The 26,128-nt window shown below is 37.4% G+C and overlaps 1 protein-coding gene across 18 annotated transcripts in view; it reads left to right on the top strand.

Annotated features, from left to right (window-relative positions):
* The window catches only part of PPFIA2 (PPFI scaffold protein A2), a 324,926-nt gene that overhangs the window by 231,012 nt on the left and 67,786 nt on the right, over positions 1 to 26,128 (top strand). For 11 of the 18 annotated variants that reach the window (XM_078376967.1, XM_020777862.3, XM_020777878.3 and 8 more), the window contains 5 exons: positions 2,970 to 3,086; positions 12,273 to 12,494; positions 14,186 to 14,332; positions 16,132 to 16,266; positions 22,962 to 23,045. In XM_078376967.1, the coding sequence (XP_078233093.1) occupies positions 2,970 to 3,086; positions 12,273 to 12,494; positions 14,186 to 14,332; positions 16,132 to 16,266; positions 22,962 to 23,045 (705 nt within the window). Of the gene's footprint in view, positions 1 to 2,969; positions 3,087 to 12,272; positions 12,495 to 14,185; positions 14,333 to 16,131; positions 16,267 to 22,429; positions 22,517 to 22,961; positions 23,046 to 26,128 lie in introns of all 18 variants that reach the window. The other 7 variants (XM_078376962.1, XM_078376960.1, XM_078376959.1 and 4 more) reach the window with 1 other exon arrangement.

Raw genomic sequence — 26,128 nt, 5'->3', positions numbered from 1 at the left:
ATTTAATATTTTACTGACAAATGGTTTTAAATATAATTTAACTAGAAAGAACATTAGGAAAATCCAGCAGGAAATAAAGCATTATTATTGTTACTGCTTTGCTAAATACTGGATTTATGCTGTGTAAAAGCATGCACATAATTTTGCCATCTTCGATAGTATTAATTATAATAATTGCACTATGCTAGTTATTTTTTTTTACATTGTTTAATGTGTTTTAATTTTTGTAAGCCGCCCCGAGTAGACATTGTCTAGAGGGGCGGGGCAAAAATTGAATAAATAAATAAATAAATAAATAAATAAATAAATAAATAAATAAATAAATAAATAAATAAATAAATAAATAAATAAATAAATAACCACCAGAATGTATGCTATTAGAAACCAGCTGCACTATACATTTATTGTTCCAAATTACAATTTCTTTTATTTCTATCTGTAGATATGTGACTGTAGATACCTAATGATTTAGTCCACTGAAGGAAAATAGAAAGTGGTAAAAATAGTCCATTAAAAAGAAAATAACTACAATGAACACAATGCAGAGAGCAGACTGATTTCAATTCTTTGGGGAAAGAGCCTCAGGGCCAGTAATATCACCTGTACTCCAGAGTATTAATGAGAATGCTGGATCAGGAAGAAATCCAGCAGGGGGGAAATGGTTCATTAAAATATGGGTACTGGAGGAGAGTTTTCTGGATACTGAGGACTGTCAGAAGGATGAACAAGAGGGTCCTAGATCAAATAAAAGTCAAACACTCTCTATGTGGATTCCTCCTGAGGGTCGGAAAAAATAATTTGACTTCTATATTGATTGCTTCCACTACTGCACGCAGGCTGAGAACATCAGCAAAGGACATGGTTTACCACACCATCTCAACCAGAAGGAGCATAATGTCATGCACAGCTCTTGAGGGGCTGTGGCCAATGAAACAGAGGGCATAGAAACAGTGAAGGAGGGGAAGAGTCTTTCATTACAAGATGATAGAAGAATTACGTACATCTGCTTTGAGTGCAAAAACAGATGTGGCCTTTTTCCTACCCATTATTTAATTTTGCCAGGTGAAATTAAAGTGTGTGTGTGTGTGTGTGTGTGTGTGTGTGTGTGTGTGTGCGAGAGAGAGAGAGAGAGAGAGAGAGTACCATCAGGATAGAATAATGTCTACAATAGAACAAAAACATATGTTAAACTGTGGAGACATGATGCCAAGCTTCAGTTGTTTTCGTAATGTTACCTCTGCAAGCTAGAACAACTGGTTCTTATTAGAGAAGCGTGACAAGGCACATTGGACTGCTGTTGTGCTGTGTGTCATAGAAACAGTCCACACCTTTGTTAATTCTTTAACCCGTGGAACTGTTATGTGCATTGACATTACATGCATCATTGCTACCTGAATACAGTGCTCAGAAAAACAAATGAATTGATCCTTCTGGCATTTATTAGTTTGCGGCCTCATAGCTTTTCATATTTTTTTTCACTGTAGAAAAACAACTGTAATTCTGGGAAAAAAATGAAAAACAATTATTCAGCATAATTTGATTTTTTAGTATTGTCTTATCTTTATTCTTTAAGACATTAGTATTTCTTTATTGGGGGGAAAGGACAAAGTAAAGAACCCCTTCCACGTGGGCTGTACATTACTGGACTGTAGGACCTCTTTTCATTTTCATTGTGACACTCTGCCACTTGCTCCTAATAGTATTAACTGAAGAAAGAAGCATGGGCAACATAGGCACAGTTTTGTTGTTTCCATTCCGCTTCATTGAGTGTTACTTGCAAGGTTGAGGAATTTTAGAAACGACGCTGCCTCAAGTGGTGACATATATCTGTTTGTCATAGCACATGATTTTCTCACTCTTTGATTTATAGGAAGGAATACAAATTTCTCTTTACAACCGGTTTGATCCTAAATCTTGGTTGATAATTGTAGATTTGCACAGGCTCACATACTGTTTAGATTCAATCTGCTTCATTGGTACACGTGCCTTGAGGATATGCCTTGTCCGTTATTGTTTCTCCTACTCCACTAAGTTTTAAAGAATACATCTCTCTCTCTCTCTCTCTCTCTCTCTCTCTCTCTCTCTCTCTCTGTGTTGAAGTAGCTTTTTTTAAAAAAAAGACTGGATTTAAGATTACATATGATGGAGATGTGAGATTTCTGAAAACTGTCTCCAAAGCTATTGTTTTCCCCACTGGTAAAATGTAGAGATACGTACCCATTTTAAACAACCCTAATCAATGGTCATGATCCAGATCTTCTTTTCACCCACAGTTGCATTTCCTCTAAAGAGGAAAATGCTGGATGTTCCTCAAAACCGAATCCCCACATCATGTATTATTTTAACCCTTGTAGTCACATCAACTACATATTTTAGATGTAAACCTGATGTTGACAGAAATATGAAATAACTTACTGATTTCTCACATATTGATTTCTAGTATATTCATATAATAGCTGAAATTCTGTTGCTGTAACTTAAGCCACATAAGGAGTTTCAGATCATTAGCTGCAGCAATTTTCCAGAAATTAAACTTTTCCACTTCTCCCCCTTGAAGGTTCTTGCTCCCTTGGGACCTCTTTCTTCACTGTTGGGGGCCATAGATGGGAGGAAATCTTTAATTTTCAAAAACCATTGCCACCAGAATTATTTTACTTATGGTGGCAATTACTAGAAATTAACTATTCCCAACAGCTCATGGCCTCCAACAGCTTTCCCATGACGAAAGGTATTCCAGGTGAGTCTCAAGATGTTTGTTGTGGGTGGTGGGATCAGAAATATTTAATTTCTGAAAAATTACCATGGCTGATTGCAGCATCAGCCTTACCTAGCAAAGTTGTGCAACAGGATTTTAGTCAATATGACATTGCTCTTTACCGTATTATGAATTTATGCTGAATATGCCAAATGCTTATCTTCTTTCTGCTTATCTTGAAAGAAATCTTTTATACTGTTTATCTTTTTCCTAGATATTAGCTTTGCGTGAACAAAATGCACACATTCAAAGGAAAATGGCCTCAGGAGAGGTCCCTCCGGATTCTGAGCATATCAAAGGAATGGAGCCCGGGCAAAAAGTTCATGAAAAGGTAAAAATCCTAGCTTTCCAATTAGAATCATTGTTGTCTGAAAAGTTCAGTTCAAATTCCATAGCTTTCATTAAAATATGCTATCCATCTTTGCCTTCCCAGAAAAATGAAACTAAAATGACTAAGTGAATCTAGCACAGAATGCACTGTTAATATACTTCCAGAGATGCTAGACAGCAACAATATCATTTGGTTGTGCCCTCCAACAGACAGATATTAAAGCTATTTTCCTGCATCTAATGCATGCAATCATAAGGAACCCTCATCAAGTCTAAAGAACATTCAAATAGAAATGAACTTCACAGCAACATTAAGGCAAAGAACTAGTCTCTCTAATTGTTTGTTTATATCCTAATACTGCAAACCACAAATGCTGAGACATAGGGGGCTTCCAGATGGTTTCTAGTGCCAGCAGTCAAACAATATCATATAGTTGTGCTGTCTTTCCTTCTTTCGTGGATGTTGCATAGTAAGAAAGATCACAGTACATTTTATGTGGTTAAAATTTTGATTTAGTTGTTTTAAGGTTTTGGTTAAATGCCAACTTTCTTGGGATAGGAAGAACATGTTTCTTTCTTATGGGAATGTGTGTGTGTGTGTGTGTGTGTGTGTGTGTGTGTGTGTGTGTGAGAGAGAGAGAGAGAGAGAGAGAGAGAGAGAGAGAGAGAGAGAAGATAAAACTATGTGCCTTTCTCAATGGACAATGTCAGGATATACAGAAAATTCTAAATTTGAGTCAAGAAGTTTTCAGAAGAAAGGTTCATCTAGAAGTACTCAATCTTTATTCCAGAAATCTCAGTAAAAGAACATTTTCTTTCTTTCTTTCTTTCTTTCTTTCTTTCTTTCTTTCTTTCTTTCTTTCTTTCTTTCTTTCTTTCTTTCTTTCTTTCTTTCTTTCTTTCTTTCTATTTCCATACTGTACCATTAATGTTGCCACTCTCTGATCAGTTCACAATATACATTTTTTAGACTAAAACACTATATAATAAATACAGAAGTACAATAAAATACAATAGACCCTGTCCCTACCTGAAAACTATCTTTAAATAAAAATACACACATCAAACCATTTGATCATCTCAGGACAATTTACACTAGTAGAAAGTTTTATATTTATCAGCGGTAGAGCATTACTCACTAGCTACAAAGTCAGGAGACCTGGGTTCCAATCCCCACTTGGTCATGAAACGCACCAGGTGACCTTGGCCCAGTAATACATTTTGGCCTGAACTACTTCACAATGTTCTTGTTAGAGGAAGGTAGCCATGAGGAAAGGTGGGGTATAAATGTAATAAATAAATAAGTTACTGTTAAGTCATATGATGTGATGAAATGGACACAACCATGATGACAGTGAAAATATAAGTGGATGGAAATTTTAGATGAAGAATAGAAGTTGGTGACTTCCCCAGTTCTTGACTGTGAATTGACTAGGCTTGTGTGTTCCAAAAATAAAAGAACTGGGTTTGGAGCTCAAATCTGAAGTATGATAACCACAAGATTCTAAAACTTTGTTTTAATTTTCCTCTTTTTGTTGCAAACCTTATGAACAGACCTAGGAACAGGATTGGAGATCAATAGAAATTAATGAGTAATTCAAGCTCTCAGTCAAATTGGTAACATAAAAAAGCAAACAAGAGACAAATATACCTAATAGTCCTGTGCACATTCACTTGGTGGTGAGTCCCACAGAACTGAGTGGAATTTAATTTCTTTATAAATATATATCAGTCTGTATGTCACCAGTCAGGCTATGTTGCTTTTAAGAGAGCCCCAGATTGATTCCAATATAAGTTAGTTACAAATTTATACTGGGGGCAACTTTTCAGTAGGCTCCCTAGGTAAAGACATTGATTAGGAACTTCCACCAAATGTCATGTCAAAGCAACTCAAACTACAGTTTTAGCTGTGTGTACAACTCAAAAACAATTACATCTGCTACACTTCATTCCAAATATATTTTCTGGAGTGGGGGAAAGGACACTTACTCTTTCTCAATAGCTGGAAGGAAATTTCAATAGAACATGTTTGGAAAAGATAGGTATAGAGCAAATACAAATTATATCTTATACATAATGATGATGTCAAAGATAAATCAATGTAACATGTTTAATTATGATTTCAATCATTTTGGCAGCCTCTGTGGAATTTTTTAAACATTCCAGATGTATTTGCCATGCTGCATTCTTTTTGAATAGGATTTAAAATGGAATAATGGTATTTTCATTTTAGAGCCTCCTCTTTTTCAACTTACATCATCTGCATATATTAAGGCTAGCAAGTTTTTGAATTCTTAGTTATGTACTTACTGATTGAATATAATACCATAGAATTTTTGAATCCTCTCCTCAAAGACTAGTGAGGCAGTTCATGGAAAGGGCATACAGAGAGCTATCACTGACCTTCAGAGGTTGATTATAACTTGGAGAAAATTTGCTCCAAGGAACTGGATGCTATAATTTTGCAGTTTATTGAAAGTAATCATTATGCTTGATGTATAAAATATACATTAAGGCATGGTCCTCAGCCTCAAAAGGATTCACATTCTGAATGAGTAAATCAGTATATTCTAAGCTGAAAATTCAACTTTTTGTAACAGTATGGATGAATCTAAGAAGCAATGCAGATATTGGATTCATTTTCGATTTCTTTATTTGAATCATTGGACCATTATTGAAATACCTTAACTGAAAGACTATGTGGACACTGGACTTGATCATAACGGTTCTTTCTTTGGCACATGAAAGGGGCAAAGGAATGTACAAAGAATGCTGAATGGATAAAGGAGAGGTAAGGCATTCCAAATATACAATTGGGCAAGGAGAATGAAGGTGAAAAATACAGCATGCGTTGTATCATATGATAGTCTAACAATAATTGGGATGGTCCACAAGACCAAGAGAGATATCTGTGTAAAAATAAGGGAGGCAGTAGCTATGTAGATGAGTGAATTGTAAATGGTGGGCAAGGAGCACATGTGAAGTGTTCTGGTAATACCAGTATTTAGACTAGTGTTTATATCAGATTATAGAGATATTGGAATAATTTCTTAAATCACAGAAGCTGTGGTTTACTTCATTATACACAGGCAACAGTCAGTATGGAAAACTGGTTCATGTGTGTGTCCGGAACAAAATAAAGTTTTATTTTACCTGATTTACATCATGGTAACTTCAAATGTTTTTATTGATAGTTATCTGAAACTCTTAAATTAGGGGAAATAAAAACAGTGAAGAAAAAAACATATTACTGCACAGAAGTTCGAAGAATAGGATCAGATCAGTCCTTATATAATAATAGTAAAATTTAATCATTTTGAAGATGAGATAGAATGAGATATTTGTTTTAAGACCATACTACTAGGCCATCTTTCTCAGATATATTGATATAGATAGATCTTAAATTATTGGTGAAAGATATGCAGATAACACCATTTTACTGGCAGAAAGCACCAAAGACTTGAAATAACTATTAGGGAGAGTGAATGAAGAAAGTGCCAAAGCAGGATTGCAGCTGAATGTTAAGAAGACAAAAATCATGACTACAGAAGAAATACAAAACTTTAATACTGACAATGAAGAAATTGAAATAGTTAAGAGATTTTGTATGCCTTGGTTTAATCATCAAATGGAGACTCCAGCCACGAAATCAGAAGACTAGGACTAAGAAATGGCAGCAATGAAGGAACTAGATCATCTAGTGCAAGGATGTGTCATTGGAGACCAAGACCAAGATCATTCACACTCTTGTGTTTCTGATCACCATGTATGGCTGTGAAAGCTGGAAAGTAAAGAAGGCTGACAGGGAAAAATTGATTAGTCTGGAATATGGCTCTGGAGGAGAGCTTTGTGGATACCTTGGATTACTAGAAAGAGAATCAAGCCTGAACTATCTCTGGAGGCAAAAATGTTGGAACTATGGGCACATCATGAGAAGGCAGGATTCTCTTGAAAAGACAACAATGCTGAGAAAGATGGAAGGCAGCAGGAAAAGAGGAAGACCAAATATGAGATGGACCGACTCCCTAAAAAAGACAATGGGCTTACCTGAAAACCCTAATAGGATTGTGATAAGTAAGTTCTGACTTGATGGCTTATAGCAACAGCATATAGATATAGATATAGATATAGATATAGATATAGATATAGATATAGATATAGATATAAATATATAGATATATAGATATAGATATAGATGATATCGATATAGATATGAATGGAGGCTAAATTGCTGCTAGTTAATAATTCAGTGCTTTTATTTTTCTTTGTGCACCATCATGTCACTAGAGAGTCACAAGAAATACAAGCTTTGACAGGCTGTTAGACTTACGTTGGCCAACATTAAGAAATAGGTTTCTGGCCAGTATATCTTGATATTTGTGGACATTATGGTTTAAGAATGTAGGCAGGAGACTTTAGTAAAGCTGATAAAGTAACCAAGCAACCACCTGTAAAGAAACATACATATAACATGCAGCCTACTCCTACATACACTTTACTCAGAAGTAAATGCTATTGTCTTCAAAAGTTCTTACTCAGGTTTACGGTTAAGTATTACCCAATCATAAGGGACGTGGTGATGCTGTGGGCTAAACTGCAGAAGCCTGTGCTGCAGGGTCAGAAGACCAGCAGTCGTAAGATCGAATCCACGCGACGGAGTGAGGGCCCGTCGCTTGTCCCAGCTCCCGCCAACCTAGTGGTTCGAAAGCATGCAAATGCGAGTAGATAAATAAGGACCACCTCAGTGGGAAGGTAACAGCGTTCCGTGTCTAAGTCGCACTGTCCATGTGACCACGGAAAATTGTCTTCGGACAAAACGCTGGCTCTATGGCTTGGAAACGGGGATGAGCACTGCCTCCCAGAGTTGAACACGGCTGGACAAAAATTGTCAAGGGGAACCTTTACCTTTACCTTATTACCCAATCATATTGATACACAATAAATTGAGAAAGTAATTGTGTAGATACATGAATGGATGAACAAACGGACAGACAGACAGATAGATAGTATTAGATATCAACATGCTTACCCCTTTTTTCCTCCCTTAATACTCTACATTTTTCAGCATAGAGAAGTTTTTAAAATGATCCTTTGGTATTTCAATAACTTTCTCATTCATTTTGATAGAGGATTAGGGGCTGCAAAGAAAATGTTAGCTTCACGTTCCTGTATATCTGTTATCCATCCAATTGCTGATACATTGCATATGCAAATAGCAGATTGCAGTTGCTGCTGTGCTTTTCATCTGAAGTGGAGAAAGAAAAAAATAATGTGTTATTCATACTGCTTTCCTTTCCGTGCTATGTGGAAAGAGAAGACTCAAGCATATGTTTGCCTTCTCTTTCTACCTTACAACCATTCACAAGCTGATGGTGTGCTGTCTTTTCCCTCCTGGATCTCTTCTACATTTAGTCTCCATGTAGGTGCAACATTCCCTCAGGATATTTTTTAATTATTCTCCACTACATGCCATGTTTGTTGTGACAAATACCACCACTGATTGCAGAGTTTGTGACTCTTTCAGCCCTCTCCTCTTTCTCCTCCTGGCCACTGCTATGACATCTGGTTGAGCCATCAATGTTTTTTTTTCCCCCCTCAAAAAGGATTCTGCTGTGGCTGTACTATAGATGGGGTGCTGATTTCAGAACATCACTCTGTTGTGCTTTTTCTTTTAAAAAAAAATTACTCAGGAAAAGCACATCATTTGAGATATGCTGAAACAGTGTTGTTCTATAACCTGATTAAAGTGTCACGTCATTTTTCCTTTTAACCTCTCTGCACTACTATTTTACCAATAAAAATCTTTGATTGTGTTGCAGGTGTAGATCAGTAGGTGGTGAAGGGATCCTACGACTAAATCTAATTGTTAATCCCAATTGGAACAAACCCATTGAAATGTATATAAATGTTGTCTAACTTATTTTCCTGTTAATTCAATAGGACTCTTCTAGATCACTGGTGCTTAACCTTGGGTTACGCAGGAGTTTTGGACTGCAACTCCCAGAAGCCTTCACCACCAGCTGTCCTGACTGGGGTTTCTGGGAGTTGCAGTTCAAAAGCATCCGAGTAACAAAGGTTAAGAACCACTGTTCTAGATGGTACTAACAATTGAGTTTGAGTCATATTTTTCAAGTTACTGACCTTCTGAAAGATGTTAGGAATTTTCTGCATGCAACCAAACCTTTCTTTTCTTGAAAGCATTTTGGGCTGACTTAGAATGCCTTAAGACATCTATTTTTCTGTGACCGTGACTTCATTGCTAGGGTTTGTTAGAATGGGGCTGTTTCAGTCTATTATTATAATTTTAAATTATGCACTATGGGCTTCCGTGTATATTTTCAGGACAGGGAGGATATGATTATCTTAAAACATAAGTAGAAAGTATGTTGACCCAAAGGCACCAGTAGCCTGTAGTTTTGTTCAAGACCTTTGAGTGACACTGCAGGAAGAACTAGCTATACATGCAATGAAAACATTGTGGCAATGGTTGAGAGAGTAGAATCCATTGTACCATTTTTATTTCAAGAAATACTCATGCTTCTTCACCTGCTGTTCATCATCATCCAGTTTTTTAAAAGAATAAAAAGTCCAATTTCTAATTTAGCAGCAGTTTGACAAAAGCAAATACAAAGTATCACAAATCCACTGTCAGATGTCCCAAAGTACAATGATTTACATTAACTATCTAGCATTATTTACGCTTTTCTTTCAATGCATGGTGGTATTAGGCAGCATTAATTCATACATCAGGCTCTGCAGAATGTTGCATCAGAATAGGAGACACAAATACTGTTACCAAACATAAACTAACTTTTTGCCGGTAAGTCGGATCCATCTAGCTCCTTTGACTTTCTCTCAGATCAACTCAGTCAACCCGAAGAGGCTCAATTCTGCCTCCATTTTTATATCTAGAGACAAAGGACTAAGTCCAGCCATTTGCTCCATCTAGAATAGACACATTTAATCAATGGGGCTTGCATGACTTGACAACTCCCAATCATTAAATGACCAAAAATCCTATTATAATCATTTTAAACCTTGGTTGCAAACTGCCACAAGATAAGACTGCATTTGCTATCTTTGCTGTTGCACTCTACTTGTAGGACTCAATGTGCAATAGCAAATGCCTACACAAATTTTTAATATATCTTTTAAATTCATTTATATATTTCAAATATTTTTACCCTGCCTTTCTCCTTAAAAAGGGTGCAACTTAATTAAAAGACAGTATGTGAAGCTAAAAACAGTAAATATACAAATACTAAAAACAATCAAACAAATATCACAGTAAAAATGGTAAACAAAACCAACACCAAAACACATTCAAGGCAGTGAAATAAAAGGTATGGAAAGGTATGTGTGAATATTGTAGGACAGTTTAATCCAGGAACAAGCAAAACTGCCACAAATTATTGTAGGAGGGTATATGACATTTAACATTCAAGAAATTGTGAATGGTTGCACCCCCTCTGATAACGCAGGTGCACAACTTGAGAGGGGTTGATCTTGGATTTGTCTCTCAGTCTGGGTACCCAGGTTTTGGCAGTGGCCAAGAGTACCTCAGTGGATGCCATCCTGTCCCTCCAGCGCTGCCTGGAGACTGTACTGGATGCAGTCGAATGGATTGAGGCTGAACCCGGACAAGATGGAGATCTTGAGGGTGGGTGGCCCTTCCATCAGCGGCATAGATGACTCCCTCTCCTTTGGGGGGAGAGGGAGTCATCTTGCTGCAAAGAGTGAGGTCCACAGCTTGGGGATACATCTGGACCCAGCACTTATCATGGAAACCCAGGTGGCATCCATGGTCCACTCCACCTATTTTCATCTATGGCGGATTGCCCAGCTGCGTCCATATCTTGATGCGGGGGCTCTCACTACTCTAGTCCATGCGCTCGTAATCTCGAGATTAGACCATTGTAATGCACTCTACATGGGGCTGCCTTTGAGGCTGATGCGTAAACTTTAGATGGTCCAGAATGCAGCAGCCAGGCTTCTTAGTGGGGTGAGAAAATATCAGCACATCTCCCCCACTCTGGCTGCACTGCACTGGTTGCCTATTCGTTTCCGCATCAACTTCAAAGTGTTAATGATTACATATAAAGCCCTAAACGGTTTGGGACCTCAATATTTGGCAGATCGCTTTCTCCCGCCCAGATCTACCCGAGTCACCCGTCCCTGTCAGCAGGGACGGCTGAGGGGACTGACGCCGAGGGAGGCCCGGAAGGAGAAAACTAGAAACCGGGCCTTCTTGGTGGTTGCCCCTCGACTGTGGAACACCCTCCCTACTGAAATTCGGCTGGCACCCTCGCTGGGTGCTTTCAAAAACCAATTAAAAACTTGGTTATTTAAACAGGCCTTCCCCCCAGTCAATTAAGTGATTTTTCTTTTCTTTATCTTTTCTTCTTTTTTGAGTCTTGCTATCTTAAAAATGTGTTGGTTAGTATTAATTGTAATAATTGCATTTGATATGTGTTTTAACCTATGTAAGCTGCCCCGAGTACACGTTGTCTAGAGGGGCGGGGTAAAAATCAAATAAATAAATAAATAAATAAATAAATAAATAAATAAATAAATAAATAAATAAATAAATAAATAAATAAATACCTTTGCACAATAAAAACTAGTGTGCCAGTTGTGCCCGTTCTTGGAGAGATCTGGTCTGTTCATGATCACATAACACCTCCCTCCCCATTACAGCAACTCCACAGGCTGCCAATCTGTTTCCAGGTACAATTCAAAATACAAAGTGCTGGTTCTAACCTATAAAGCCTTCAATGGCTTGGGTCCAGTATTACAGAAGTGAATACACCCCCTCACATTTCATAAACATTTTAGTATTATCTTTTCATGTGACAACATTCCAGCAATGTCTTTCTGAAAAAGAGCACCATGAAAAATACTGCAGGGAGTCTTGAACAGATATGGACAAATATTAAGATTACTCATTTGTTTACTTAACAGTTGTTTGACACAATGCCATTGAAATGCCTGCTAGCTTGGGATACATTTTGATAAGTGTTGTAGTTGACTTTGGAAAGCTTAATTAATTTAAAATCAGGACCCGAGTTTATATCTAAGATTCCAAATGCACATCAATATTGATTTCATAAGCTTTTTTGCACTATTATTTCAGTATATTGATGATGATAATTTACTGTCAAGTTTTTGTTTTTTGTTTCCTAAACAGCGTCTTTCAAATGGCTCCATTGATTCAAATGATGAGAATAGTCAGTTGGTGGAACTACAGGAACTCCTTGAAAAGCAGAATTATGAAATGACACAGATGAAGGAGCGTTTGGCTTCGTTGTCTTCCAGAGTTGGGGAGGTAGAGCAAGATGCAGAGACAGCCAGGAAGGACCTCCTTAAAACTGAAGAACTGAACAGCAAATATCAGAGAGACATTAGAGAGGTAAAGAATATACAGCATCTTCATTTCTTTGTTCATCCATTTTACTATTAATCTGTCCATTCATTACAAAGCTGCCTGAGACATTAGACCAAGTTCTAGAACACTGCCTTTTCTATTCATAAAGATATGTAGTCTTTGTATCAGTGCTAGAGTAAACTAGGAAATTATTGGAAAAATACATTTTCCTATATTTTATTCTGAATTAAGACTTTTAATCTATACACAAAATAAGTGAATATGCTCCACAGTCCTGCCCCCCACCCTCAATCTTCTGGGTATTTGAAGACACCAATTTAGTGGCTTTGTTTATGGCTCACCAGATGAATTAAAAAGTTTCATTTATGATATATATATATTTAAAAAAAAGAAAAAGAGCAGAAGCAACCAAATTTGTGGGGCTGTGGGAAAATCCATGATCCATGTAGGATTCATTATATTGATGAATACATTTCACTGCAATGTTGAGTTAGCCACCACCAAGAATAGCCTAAAGTGACATCCACACACAATGAGTGTTTTACTGTGTGGTGGTTTTTGCAATATGAAGTGGCAAAAGAGTGAGTCTCTACACTATCGCTCCACAGAGCCTGTCAGAAATTCCTTACATATTTGAATTGCAGGTCACATCAGCAGATTTTGACCAGTGTAATATGATGATCTTCTCACAGTGCTTTCCACAACTCAAAAAGTTTCCCATCAGAATTGGTGGGGAGCTGCAGCAGGAGATGAGATCATCCCCTTCTTGTTCTGTTCTGTGTCATTCTATCAGTGGAAGTACACAAATGGAATATTCTCTGTGTCTTAAATCCACATAGTATTTTACAGTCAGACTGACTAAAATACAGTGATGTACCTTTTTGACATTTAAAGTAATATTTCATGGTATCTCGAGACTTGTGTTTGTCATTTTGAGTATTACCATGTTATGGGCAATAAAAATGAGCAAATAACTTGAAGAAAAAAGCTATCAGAATTTGTATTTCAAATATTTATATGTTAACTATTTGTGGGCATCATTAGAGCAGATGATACTAAGTATTAATTTGGATGGTTGAACTTGTGTGAAAAGAATACACAATTTTAACAATGTCCAAAGAGACAACCACCTCCACACCCAACACATACATCATGACCTTGGTTATGAATGTTACAAACCTGAGGTCAAATAGTAAATGACATGTGCTTCCCGATCCCCATGCAAGCAGAAACAACTTCCTATGTTGAAAACCTGTATAGAAGTAAAATGCTCCCACCTTCCTACTTGATCAAAACTGAGAAATCCAGGAAAGCAGTTAGACGTAAATATCTCTTTTCACAAAATAATGTTTTGTAATGGACGTTATTTGACAATGTATACTGTGAGACACTGTAAAAGGGATGCAATGGCGGGCATGCAGGTAGTATTCAAAGCACAATCACTATCCTGGGATCCTAATGGCAATTGCTCCCCAAAAGCCCAGTTAACAACTCTGCCACCCACCTCCAGCGGCAATAGACACTCCATCTTTCTTCCACCATGGCACAAAAAGAAAAAATTATTGCTGAAAAAATTCTCCTTGTGAATATACCTTTATAACATAAATTTCAATATGTTTAAATTAAAAGAAAAATTAAACATATCTCGTTAATAACGTGAACTTTGTCAACAGCCACTGATTGTGATGTTTCAATGTACTGCTTGTTCTTTTAAGGCTATGGCACAGAAAGAAGACATGGAAGAAAGGATTACGACTCTTGAGAAACGTTATCTAAGTGCACAAAGGGAGTCCACTTCCATACATGACATGAATGACAAGCTGGAAAATGAGCTGGCAAATAAGGAGGCCCTCCTTCGTCAGGTTCAGTATCTGGATGGCTACTAGAGCATTAAAGTAAGGGGAGATGGCTTAAAGAGTGGGGAGATGTCAACCTTCTCAGGCATGACTTTCTCAAAAGAGGTGGGAAATGCAATAATTCAGCACAACTGTGCTAGAGAGGATTTTCACTCTGCTATTGTGATTTTGGAAATTGACCCTTATGATCTTGCTTGGCCTCCCCAGAGTTTGATGGATTTGGGTCAAAAGGGAATTAGGATTTTTTTCTTTGAAGCAGGAAAAGAGACCACATTGGATCGATTTTAGGCTCGGTTTAATTTTATCCAGAAGTAAGCTGCAGAAAAATTTCATAACAAAGCTCAGTGCTTTTTTTCTTAATGCACTGACTTACCTGGCTCCTGTCAAATCAGAATAGCAAGATTCTGGGAGTGAATCAAGAATAGCTAAAGGCAAAAAGAACAAAAGAACAACAAAAAAGTGACACCAAAGCAAGGCACTCATGCAATGGAAAATTATGAGGAATCTCTGTATCCTAAAACTTCAGTGTCAGGGGGTCTGAAAGAGGCAGGGCATATGGATATCGCCTGAAAAGATGTAGGATATACAATGAATGAAAATATAAAAATAGATTACCAAGAAAAACAGTACAGACATATCTGAGAATGATCACAATGAGGCTTACTGTTGAGTACTCTTAGCAGTAATGTATTAAAAGTGTTTTGGTTCAGACACAGGAATACAACGCCTTTGAGCAAGGTGTGTTTCTGTCTTGATTTTTTTATCACAAGAGACAACAGATTATTGATTGTACCTATTAGTACATTTTATTAACTTTGCAATCTGTCATTGGCATTAATTTGCATTGATACTTCTTCAGGATGTTTCTAAATAAATCATTACATGTCTCATCAATTCATTTAGGAAAGTGGAAATATTTGCTCTTGGGCAGCCAGCCAAAATGATACTCTGAACATCAGTATGCCCACTCGGTACATCTTCTCAGCTGAGATAAAGGATTTCAACCCACAGAAGATAGAAATAAGAATTTTTGAAGCCATGATCATGCCCAACAAGATGATTGTAGTGTAGGTGGAAAACATGGTATATTTCAAATTGAGACTGCACTGTTCTTTTGAGACTACCATGGGAATAGCTTATATGTCCTTGTTCTTAGAACAGAGAGTTGAAAGAAGTCATTTAGTATTTCTTCATCTTTTCCATTAGAACAACAGCTTGTAACAGTGGAAAGTAACATTCTTTGTGACAGGAGATGCCAATACTTTATCATATTTCCCCAATCCATCTCTGCATTGTTGTTTTTCTTCTTTATTGGTATGAACAAGCTTTCTTTTGGTTTAGTTAGAAAGTCACATTGATTGTAGGAATATAACTCTAACTTCACTTTCTGTTTTACAGCTTCAAATACGTTAGCTTTGTCTTAGTGTGATTCTGAGCATTGTCTTGGAGCTTGTGCACAAATTAGTCTTTTTTTCAGCTCCTGTGTGATCGTGGTTGCCCTCTTGTAGTGGAGATAGGCTGGAATTTCCATATTTCAATCTAACGCCCTTGGCTTTAGATCTAGACATGGAGCCATTTGGTAAATTCAGCAGTTACAACCAAGGATAATATTTAATATATGTGCAAGCCCACAGTTTAATAAAACCGTGCTGTATAAATTGAGTTGTTTCATATCCTTTCCATACTCTGTATGCTCTGATTTACACTTTCTTTTCATTCCTCCACTCCTGACCCATTTCCCAAGAACTAGTATAAATTTGGCCTTCTAATATTTTTTTAAAAAACATATTATCTCTGGGTTTCAGATGGAAGAAAAAAACAGGCAGCTACAGGAACGCCTTGAACTAGCTGAACAAAAGCTGCAACAGACAATGCGAAAAGCTGAGACATTGCCTGAAGTGGAAGCTGAGCTGGCTCAGAGAATTGCAGCACTAACAAAGGTAATGTATACTGAAGTATAGGTTTATTTCAGCAAAATGTTTTTCTTTAACATTGATCTTCATCCCTTTTTCCTCCCTTCAGCACGATCAGCAACAATAAAAGCCTGTTTTGGAGTGGTGGACAAGATGCTTCTACTTAATGGCACCGTAAATAAATATTAATTACACATACAAAGTTGTTTGCTTTAGCTTAGTTTAATGGCAAAGGATTTGCTTTGTATTTCTTGTCTGGCTTAAGTACATTTCTCCCAATTTCTCAAAATAGTTTATTTTATAATACATTGTATTATAAAAAATTGATGATGAATCCAATTCAGCTAAAAGTCATGACATTTATTTGCCATTGAATTTTTCCATGATTTTCTACATCACATTAATTCAGAGAAACACAGTGATCGCTTCCATATAAATAAAACCAAGGCTGTACCTGTTTTCTTATCTTGAACCTTCTCAAATGACTTGGTGTTTCATAAAAGCATAACCTTGGAGAGGAGAATTACCTGGTAGATTGTTCCCAGGACTTGCATAAAGTTATATGCAAATACATAGCTGGATCTTACAGATCTTTCACATGCTGAGATATGGAAATTGCCAGTGTGGATGACATACAGGAAACCCAACCCAACCCAACCCTGCAGCAAAAAGGAGACATAGTTCATTCATACATTCTGCGCTGTTTCCTCCTTAAGATGTTGTAAACCACTTTGTTTCATATGGAATTCTAGACTATATTCCTAGGTATACTTCTTTGTGAGCCAGTATCTCTTGTTGAACTCTGCAAAACTAGGCTGGAATCTTACTTTTGTTTATAAAGGCTTGCATAACCTGTTGCAATTAAATTGTAGCTATTTGACAAGGTTCTGAGGCACATCTCATTTGCACTATTGGTCATGTGACTGGGTGTGGAACTGAGTTGTGTCCTGTTACCTTGCCAATTAGCCACAATTTGCCGTGGCAATTTATGCAAACTTTATGCAAGCAATAATAGAATTCTGGCCTTAATATATGAATAAGTATGATTGGGCAATTCAGCTCTTGCACAGTAAGTAACATAGTAAGTCAAATAAAAATGCAGACATTTTAAGACAAAGTATTGGTATTAGTTACTCAGAGGAATAATTTCCAGTTCTACCATAAAAAGCTTGTAACAGCACAAAATGACATTTTGCACTTCTCAGTTTTCTTCCTTCCTTTTTAATGGCAATGGACAATACCAGTGTCTATCTATTCTAGCAGTTTTCAGTTGTACATGTAATAATTTAAGGATGAACATTCTCTTCCTTCATTAAGATTCTGTTTAATATGTAGAAAAGGTCATCCTACAACAATAAAATTTTGTGGTAATGGAAGTTAGAAAGTATGCAGGCATTTCTTTATTCTTTTTATAGAGGGTGCAGGTTAATTTGTAGAAAAACAATACAAAATCTGTGTGTACAGGTGCTCCATAATGGAGCATATATAACTTAATGGTGGATTGAGATGGTTCTGTGTCATGCATTCTAATAAAATATAGGAAGAACTAAAAATTGTGTATATAAAATATATGTGGTCATATAAGTTCTTTAAGCTGGGATGAGAGCAAAGCTTGTACAGTACAGCTAGTTTGACCAAAGTGGCATTGGCATGCTTAAAAGTTTCTCCTCCTTCCAAGCTATAGAATGTACTCTATCAGGAGGCCTAAAAATGCCTAGAAAATGCTGAAAACGGTCACCATAAATCAGAATCAACTTGACAGCATGTAATTATTTATTATTAGTAAAAAATCAATTAGCAATCAAGGTTGTCTCTGAAGCACCACCATCACCATATTCTGTATAGTAGTAACTGGACTTTCCCTTCAAGCAGAGATATTCTCTCCAGGATTATCCTTTAACCCCACATGACACTTAAATGCTAAATCACCTTTCCTCAACCGAATGTCCTCCAGATTTTTGGACTGCGATGCCAGTTAGCCTCAGCTAATATGATATTGTTGAGGAACAATTGAAGTTGAAGGCTGTTTTACATCACACTCTGAGCAAGATGGTGTCCTGTCATGAAATGTCTGCTCTGACTCTCAAGAGATACTTGGGGATCTTTTGTAGTCTAGCAAGAGGACAGCAAATTAATAGTCCAAGTAAAGATACATTTCAAGCAATCTGCTCACAGTGAACCCTACCATTAGGCAGACTGAGGCAGCCACCTGAGGTTGGGAGACAGAAAGTGATGGTGAATAGTTGGAAGACAGAAACATCACACAGCCTTTCTCTGCCCTCCCATCCCAGCTATTCTGCTGTCATTTAACACGTTGCAGGAGATGTGTGTTGCTGCCTAGTAACAGCTGAAGCTGGATTAATAGCATTATCAGCGTCATACATGGAATAGGGATCTGGTGCTATCTTGTTATTTGCCTCAGGCAGCAACATGTTTGTTTAGTGGTAATGAAATTACTTAGCAAATTGGCTCAGCAAGTATTCAGCCTGCCAGAGTAGATGTTCCATCTCAGAGTATCCAGCAAGTGAACATTCACCTTCAACCAGTGAAAATTTTGTTGTTGTTACTAACATTGTAGTTTGACTCATCATCCAGAACAACATATAATAAAATAGTTAAGCGTAACCACACGGATATCAAATGTGGTGTGACAGATAGACTGATGGACTAAGATTCAGGAGACCTGAGTTGGAATCCCCACACAATCATGGAAACTCAATTGGGGATGGAGTGGAACTGTTTAAACCTCTCCATAAACATCTCACTTACCTTTAAAGCTCTGTTAGGGTCACAATTATAAATTGGTTCTGACTTGACAGCACATAACATAAAAAGCTTAAACATAGTTTATGGTTCATACATAACACTAGATTTTGATTAATTGGAAAAAAATGAAAGGTTTCTATCTTCTTGAAAGTGAAAGAGGAGAAAAGGAGAACATGATTTAAGCAAATCTGTGCAAAGGTTACTTGAAGTAAATCTAGATCATAGTTCAGGATTAGGTTTGAATGGGGCAATTTTAAGTTTGTTGAACACTCATGTTTTATCTAAATAGATCTAGGAGGTGTTCACATACTTTAATCTTTCTGTTTAAGCAAAATACATAAAAAAATCTATCACTGCAAAACACCTAAGCAGAGTGCATAGGTTAATGTTGCTGCTGTTGGCAGATGTTGGTCAGGGGACCTTTGTTCACTTCTAAAGAGAGTGAATTCCTTTCTGGTAGTGGTGGAGGTAAAGGTAAAGGTTCCCCTTGACATTTAGTCCAGTCGTGTCCGACTCTAGGGCACGGTGCTCATCCCTGTCTCCAAGACGTAGAGCCAGCGTTTGTCTGTAGATAGTTTCCATGGTCACGTGGCCAGCACAACTAGACACACAACACTGTTAGCTTTCCACCGTGGTGGTACCTATTTATCTACTCACATTTACATGCTTTTGAACTCCTAGGTTGGCAGGTAGCGGTGAAACAATTAACCTATTGGAGAATACACACAGGGCAGCTAACTGGTCATCTGAAAAAATCTTTGCCACATCACATGAAGTAGGCACCTGTGTCTTAGCTGGCACAGAGGAAAGTTGTGTGTATCTTGTCTAAGTTGATGACAAGACCCACCATTTGAACAGGAATGTTGTACTGTTTGTGTTATATATATCACAAATTATTAAGTTTACAGCATTTGGGGTCTGTTCTCAATCATAAATTTAATAATTTAGCAATGTTAATGACAATAAGACTGTTTTCACTGAAAGATAATTTTAATAGGTATCTATCAGATCTGTCAAGAAACCAGAATGGGGTGCAATATTCTGTCCCTTGCACACTTACAGAAATTGTCATTAAAATATGTTTGCTAAGGTTTTAACATCACCAGTATTGCAATGGGCATGCCATACAGTCTGGTTTTGTTTAGATTTCTTTTCTATTGTAGTGGACAGATAAATAAGCATTTGTGACTTTGTATATCCCAGATGCTATAAATGCTTTCCACTGGGCCTTGATAAGAAGCAAGAGATGTTGTCTTTAGAGTTCCCATTTTCTGGAGTGAGATGGTGAGACAGTTGACCTGACCAATTTTTTGGATCATACAATTCAATTCTGAGAACTGACAAGTTTCTGTTTTAGATAAGTCTTTTTATCATGTCTTCCAGCCACTTTCTCTTGAGTGATTTGTTTTACAATGTGCTGTGTTTGATAAGTTTTCAGCAGGACTGAAAGCTCTTTGCTTGAAGCTCTGTAGCCCCTCCTTGGATTCCTAGCAGTTTGATCCCACCTGAGACCGAGAAGGCACTGTCTTACATAAAGTCTAGAAATAACTAGTTATAAATTCATATGTAGTCAATTCCTTTTTGCATTCCCTAGAGCATAGCTAATTTACTGTAGGTTTATAAGATAAATGCCAGAATCTAACTGAATATTGTACAAATACAAGTGGTGTGGCATAATTCAGAGCTGCAGATAGCTGCTCATTAATGAATCCACAATACTGAGTCATTTGCCAAATGCTCCAGTTGGTACATGACAAAAATTCAACTGGCAGCTTGATAATTAGTGTCTATTCTCCGCTCCAAGTTGTATAATTGCACTTAACACTGGCATAATTATTCAGTAGGATTCTAGACTATGAGTGATAACTTTTACTACAGTAGAACTGTAACTGGGTTGTCAGTTATTTTAATAGTTACAGGATATGTGTGATTTCACTAATAAAAATAATTTGTGCCATAGGCTTGTACCACATAGCATTCTGTTTTTTAAGTAACCAGAAAGCAACTCTTTCATATTTTTTTAACAGTGGGACAGGAAACAGTCACTTTGCATAACTGTAACTATAGTGGCAAGCAGCTACATTTAGGACCTTGTAATTATAATAGCAAGCATTTACTTTTTAAAGTAACCTTCCAAGCTGTAATCTTACACATGTGACAAATGTTTCCCCTGTGTTTGGGAAAACAGAGTTTATAAATTAGAAAACAAATCCCGCCTTCTTACCCTATGTAAGGTAAGGAGATATTTTTAATATCAGAAAAAATCATGTGTTTTTGTAGTCTTGAGGAATGTTGAATTGTTGGTCGGGTATTTATCCTTTATTCCAAAAAACCTTGTTTACAGGTGTATTCTTAATATTGTCTTTTCTTAATTTTGATTCTGGTCCTCTGGCTTGTTATATGTTCAATAGACCTTCTGGTTTTCTACCTGAAACTGGAAGAACAGAGGGAATGTCAGACCATCCTAATATTACCTCCTACAGTCTTATGTCCTCCAGTTGTACTGATATGCAGCTCTCATCATCCCAGGACAGTATATTCATTGCAGGGCACCAGGTTAAGGAAGGCTACATTTAAAAGTTTCCCAGCAATTTAATTTTGTTTTGTTTTTTAATGGATGAAAGGGGGTCAATAAAAAGCTGAAATTATTTTGTTCAACCAAATTATTCTGTTCGACAAGCGCTAATTCACATCTGCATTTTAGAATGTCATAGTGTATGGTAATGAAGTCTGTGGCAATCATTAAGTCTAATATGCTGTATTTGTTGGTTGATCGTTTGCCTGGATTGTGGCACATCATGCTGCAATAAGAAAAAGAGTGGTATAGCCAGCTGTAGCCTGAGAACCTAGAGTAATTGGACACATCTGTTACTCTCTAACCTTCTCATAGGAAGTTGCAAGAGTTCTGCTAATGTGCCTTAGGTCTTGTTTTTGTACCTTTAAGGGATACATTTCTCTATTAATGACTAACCCATCAGATATACTGTATTCTGCAACATTATACCCATTATTTTCATCGTTATGAGATTAAAGGATGGACTGTTAAGGGGATAAAAAGCATATTTGGGCACTAGCTTCTCAAAGTTGCATTCAGATATTGAATTTAACAAAATTCAGAAAAGAGTTTATAAATTCCTCTACAGAGGAAGAGTAATTTCTCATCAGCCAGCCATCACTAACCTGGAATTTCCATACTTAGGTTGTTAGCTTTTTTAGCATTTCATTGTTTTAGTTCATCTGCATCAACTGCCTCATGTCACTCTATTGTAAGTGTGGTTTATTCAACATAGAGTTCTGTCGATTAAAATATTAAATTTGCTATCATACTTTTCTTTTGAGCATTCTGTGCTGTGTTCTGTTCGGTGTTGGTGTCTTTAGTTCTGATTTTTCAATTTTGTCCCTCTCCTTTTCCTTGACTTGTTAGTCTGATCCAACCTCTTCTACCTCATCTGATGATTATCAATATGTTATGGAAGCTAAGCTACAAGAAATGATCTCCATACGTAGGAAGGTAGTCCTACTGGACTTTACTTTCTATTGCTAAATAGAATCCATCTGATTTTGTTTTTACAATTTTAAGAATTCTTTGGTTTTTATTTATTTATTATATATTTATTTTATTGATAATCAACCATTGTGCAGTTCAGTGCTTAAAGAGCTTACAATTTGATGATGGCAGGTTTGTGTTCAAACCATGCACAGTCTGCATGTTACATTTGGCTGATTTCATTGCTCATAAATAACTCCAATGTTTTGCTGGATGCTTGGATGTAACAGGCCTTTGTAGCTGACACATTTCAAGCAATGCTGTTCAGCTGCCTGTTTGAATAAAATTTATTTTTGGAAACTAAGTTTGCAGTTAGTAGTAGCTTGCTTTATGTTTTCTTTTTAAAAAATGAAATTTGGACTCACAAAGACCTCTAAGTTTTAGTCCAATGCATATGATTTTTTTATAGGCAGAAGAGAGACACGGAAACATTGAAGAACGCATGAGACACTTGGAGGCTCAACTAGAAGAAAAAAACCAGGAACTTCAAAGAGTATGTGCATACCTGTAGTTTCATTTATGGTTTGGTTAGGTGGGATCAAATTATTGACTCCATTTCATACAGAGAAGGAGAAAGAAATAGGCTGATACATAGAATTAGTTGAGATCATTTGGAGTTCCACTAGTATTTAACCATGGCATGAAAGGTGGGCAGGGAGCCTATTGCCCATGTTTAGTCTATCACCGATCACAATATTAGCTCCTGTTGAAGCAACATTCTATACCTTGACAGTAGTGTGAACTAGCACAAGATCCCAAGTGCATTGATTTATAGACTCAAACTAGGCATTTAAGGGAATGTGTATTTCCCCTGATTAACTAGTTTTCCCTTCTCCACCTGGATTTCCTCAGAGTTGATTCAGTCCTGGCAATCAGACCTGAAGCCCGTATTTATCTTGTTGTGTTATACTTCCAGTGACCAAAACACATTAAATACAGGATTGTTGTTGTTGTTTAGTCGTGTCTGACTCTTTGTGACCCCATGGACCAGAGCACACCAGGCCCAAATACAGAATACTCTTATAAAAATGTGTGAAGCATTTTGGCTAGTATGATCCAAGATATTGACATGTGTGAAACTTCTAGCAAAATATACCCTAACAACTAAGTTAGCTGTTATTGGTTAACTGGTAATCAAGATTTATTATATTTTAAAGGGAAGAAAAAATGGGTTGAAATTTGTAAACATGAATCATATGGTGTTGAGTGTTCATGAAGCTGATTCGGTTCTTTCAGATAATATGGAATTTAATTCATTTTGTGCATGGATATAGAATCCCTTTCAGCATACTGAATTCCAACAGCTACTGTATGTTGGCAAAATCAGACCAGTGAGAAGAAAGGAGATGTTGGTATGAATCCAGCATTCCTTAAGGTACAAAAAGGCACAATAAGGAATGAGCAACTACAGTGGACAGAGAATACTGAATATCTGTAGGAAAAGGTGAAACAGAAGGCCTAGGTAGGAGTAGAAGCATCATGGCACAGTGGTTAGTCTGCAGTACTGTAGTCTCTGCTCATAACCTGCGTTTGATAACAGGTTCAAGTAGCTGGCTTGAGGTTGACACAGCCTTCCATTCTCCTGATGAAAGGATGCTGGGGGGCAATGTGTAGCCTGCATAATTACCTGGAGAGTGGTTTAGGCACTATGGGATAGTATGTAAGAAGCACACTTTGCTTTATGTGTGTGTGATATATAAACTGGAATGATGTGCAGCAGAATAATTCAAATGGGCAACAGCAAATTGCCTGTAGTTAAGAATCCGACCTTTTAATTTCTCTGACTGTAGTTAAGAATCTGACCTTTTAATTTCTTTTAATTTAACTTCTCTGACTTAATGATGGCAATTTAACCCTGAGAGTTACACCAGTAGGCTTAGATAGCAGTAAGTAACAGGATTATGGCTGTAGCAGAAGATTTTAGAAGAGGGCATGAGCAGATGGAAGCCTGAACAAGTGCACACCATGCTGAAATATTTTATTGCAAATCCTTTTCTAAACTTCTAATTTACAGTAGCAAATAATTTTTGTACCTAAAATTGACATATACCCAAAAGACCAGTTAGAAGATAATGGTAGCTGGTAGCATAGCAGCCAATGATGGGAAGAGCAGGGGTGACAGGCAAATCCATGGGCAAAAGTGGGTATTCATACATGCATACAGATATAGGCAATCACACATGGAAATATGCTGTCTCTCTCGCTTTCCCCTCCATGCATGAACAGGGATGCAGTTTAAAAAAGTGTTCACATATTCACACTGAAAGAAAGGTGTTAGGCAAGAGTCTTTTGACTAGGATTTGCCTAATCCTGTTTTGGGAGAATGTGCCATTTGATGGGCCAGCCTCTACAGCTAGGACAGAAGAAACAGAGACTGCATACATTTTCCTGCACTGCCATTTGAATGCAGTGGTGCCTCGACTTATGACCATAATCCATTCCAGAAGATGGACGTAACTCGAAATGGTTGTAAGTCAAGCACCATTCCCCATTGAAATGCATTGAAATGCAATTAATCTGTTACAGCTGAAGAAAAAAAAATCACACACACCCCCAAAAATCACTGCAAGACTCATTGGAAACACAATTAATCCCTTCTGGCTGAAGGGGGGGGGAAGAAAAGCAATAAAGCGTGCAAGACCCATTGGAAATGCACAGAAGACAAATGGAGCAGATCGGAAATGCACAGAAAACAAAGGGACCAGGTCAGAAATGCAAAGAGAGCAAAGGAAAAAGCAAGGGAAGCATGCAAGACCATCAGAAATGGGGGGGGGGAATCCCAAAAAGCAATCAAACCCCCAAGACCCATCGGAAATGGGGGAAGGAAAGCCAACAAACAAACAAACCCCCTGAGACCCATCGGAAATGGGGGAAAAACCCCAAAAGCAACCAAACCCCCATGACCCATTGGAAATGGGGGGAACAAAAAAACAAGCAAACCCTCCAAGACCCATTGGAAATGGGGAAAAACACTCCAAAAAGCAACCAACCCCCCAAGACCCATCACAGCACAGAAACATAGCCCCCAGCCCAAAACCACACTGCAAAAACACCCAGAACAGTTTTTAAAAGGCAGAAAACAGCACCTTACCTTACCAGGTAGCCTTCTCCGATCACACACTCTCTAACTGCTGGGGCGAAAGAGCTACAAAGAAGCAGCCTTGTCATCACCTACAGTTAGAAATTTGTATTTCCCGTCTTTTTTCCTGCCTTTTTCTGTTTGTAAGTGGAAGCTCTGGTTGCAAGTAGAAACAAAATTTTGCAGCCGGAGCTGGTCGTAACTTGAAATGGTCGTTAAGTAGGGATTTTCATAAGTTGAGGCATCACTGTATAAAGGCCAGAATCTTCTTCAGAGTTTCCATAGATAGAAGGGGAATAGAATAAGCAGTTCCCTGGGCAGGTTTGTCCGTTGCATGATTGGCCATACTTCTTATTCTGCAGCTGCTACATGTCTGGTCATGTAAAGTACAGTTTGTTGGAGAACAGAAATTGCTTGTACAGTTGCCCTTCCCCTTCCATGTCTTCACCAGAGGAATCTCGCCAATGGCAGCAAATGTGAAAAATGCATCAGTATGT

This window comes from Pogona vitticeps, chromosome 5, assembly GCF_051106095.1.
Source record: "Pogona vitticeps strain Pit_001003342236 chromosome 5, PviZW2.1, whole genome shotgun sequence".
NCBI lineage: Eukaryota > Metazoa > Chordata > Lepidosauria > Squamata > Agamidae > Pogona > Pogona vitticeps.
The sequence above is the reverse complement of the archived record's forward strand: the minus strand, read 5'-3'. Positions and strand labels throughout refer to the sequence as shown.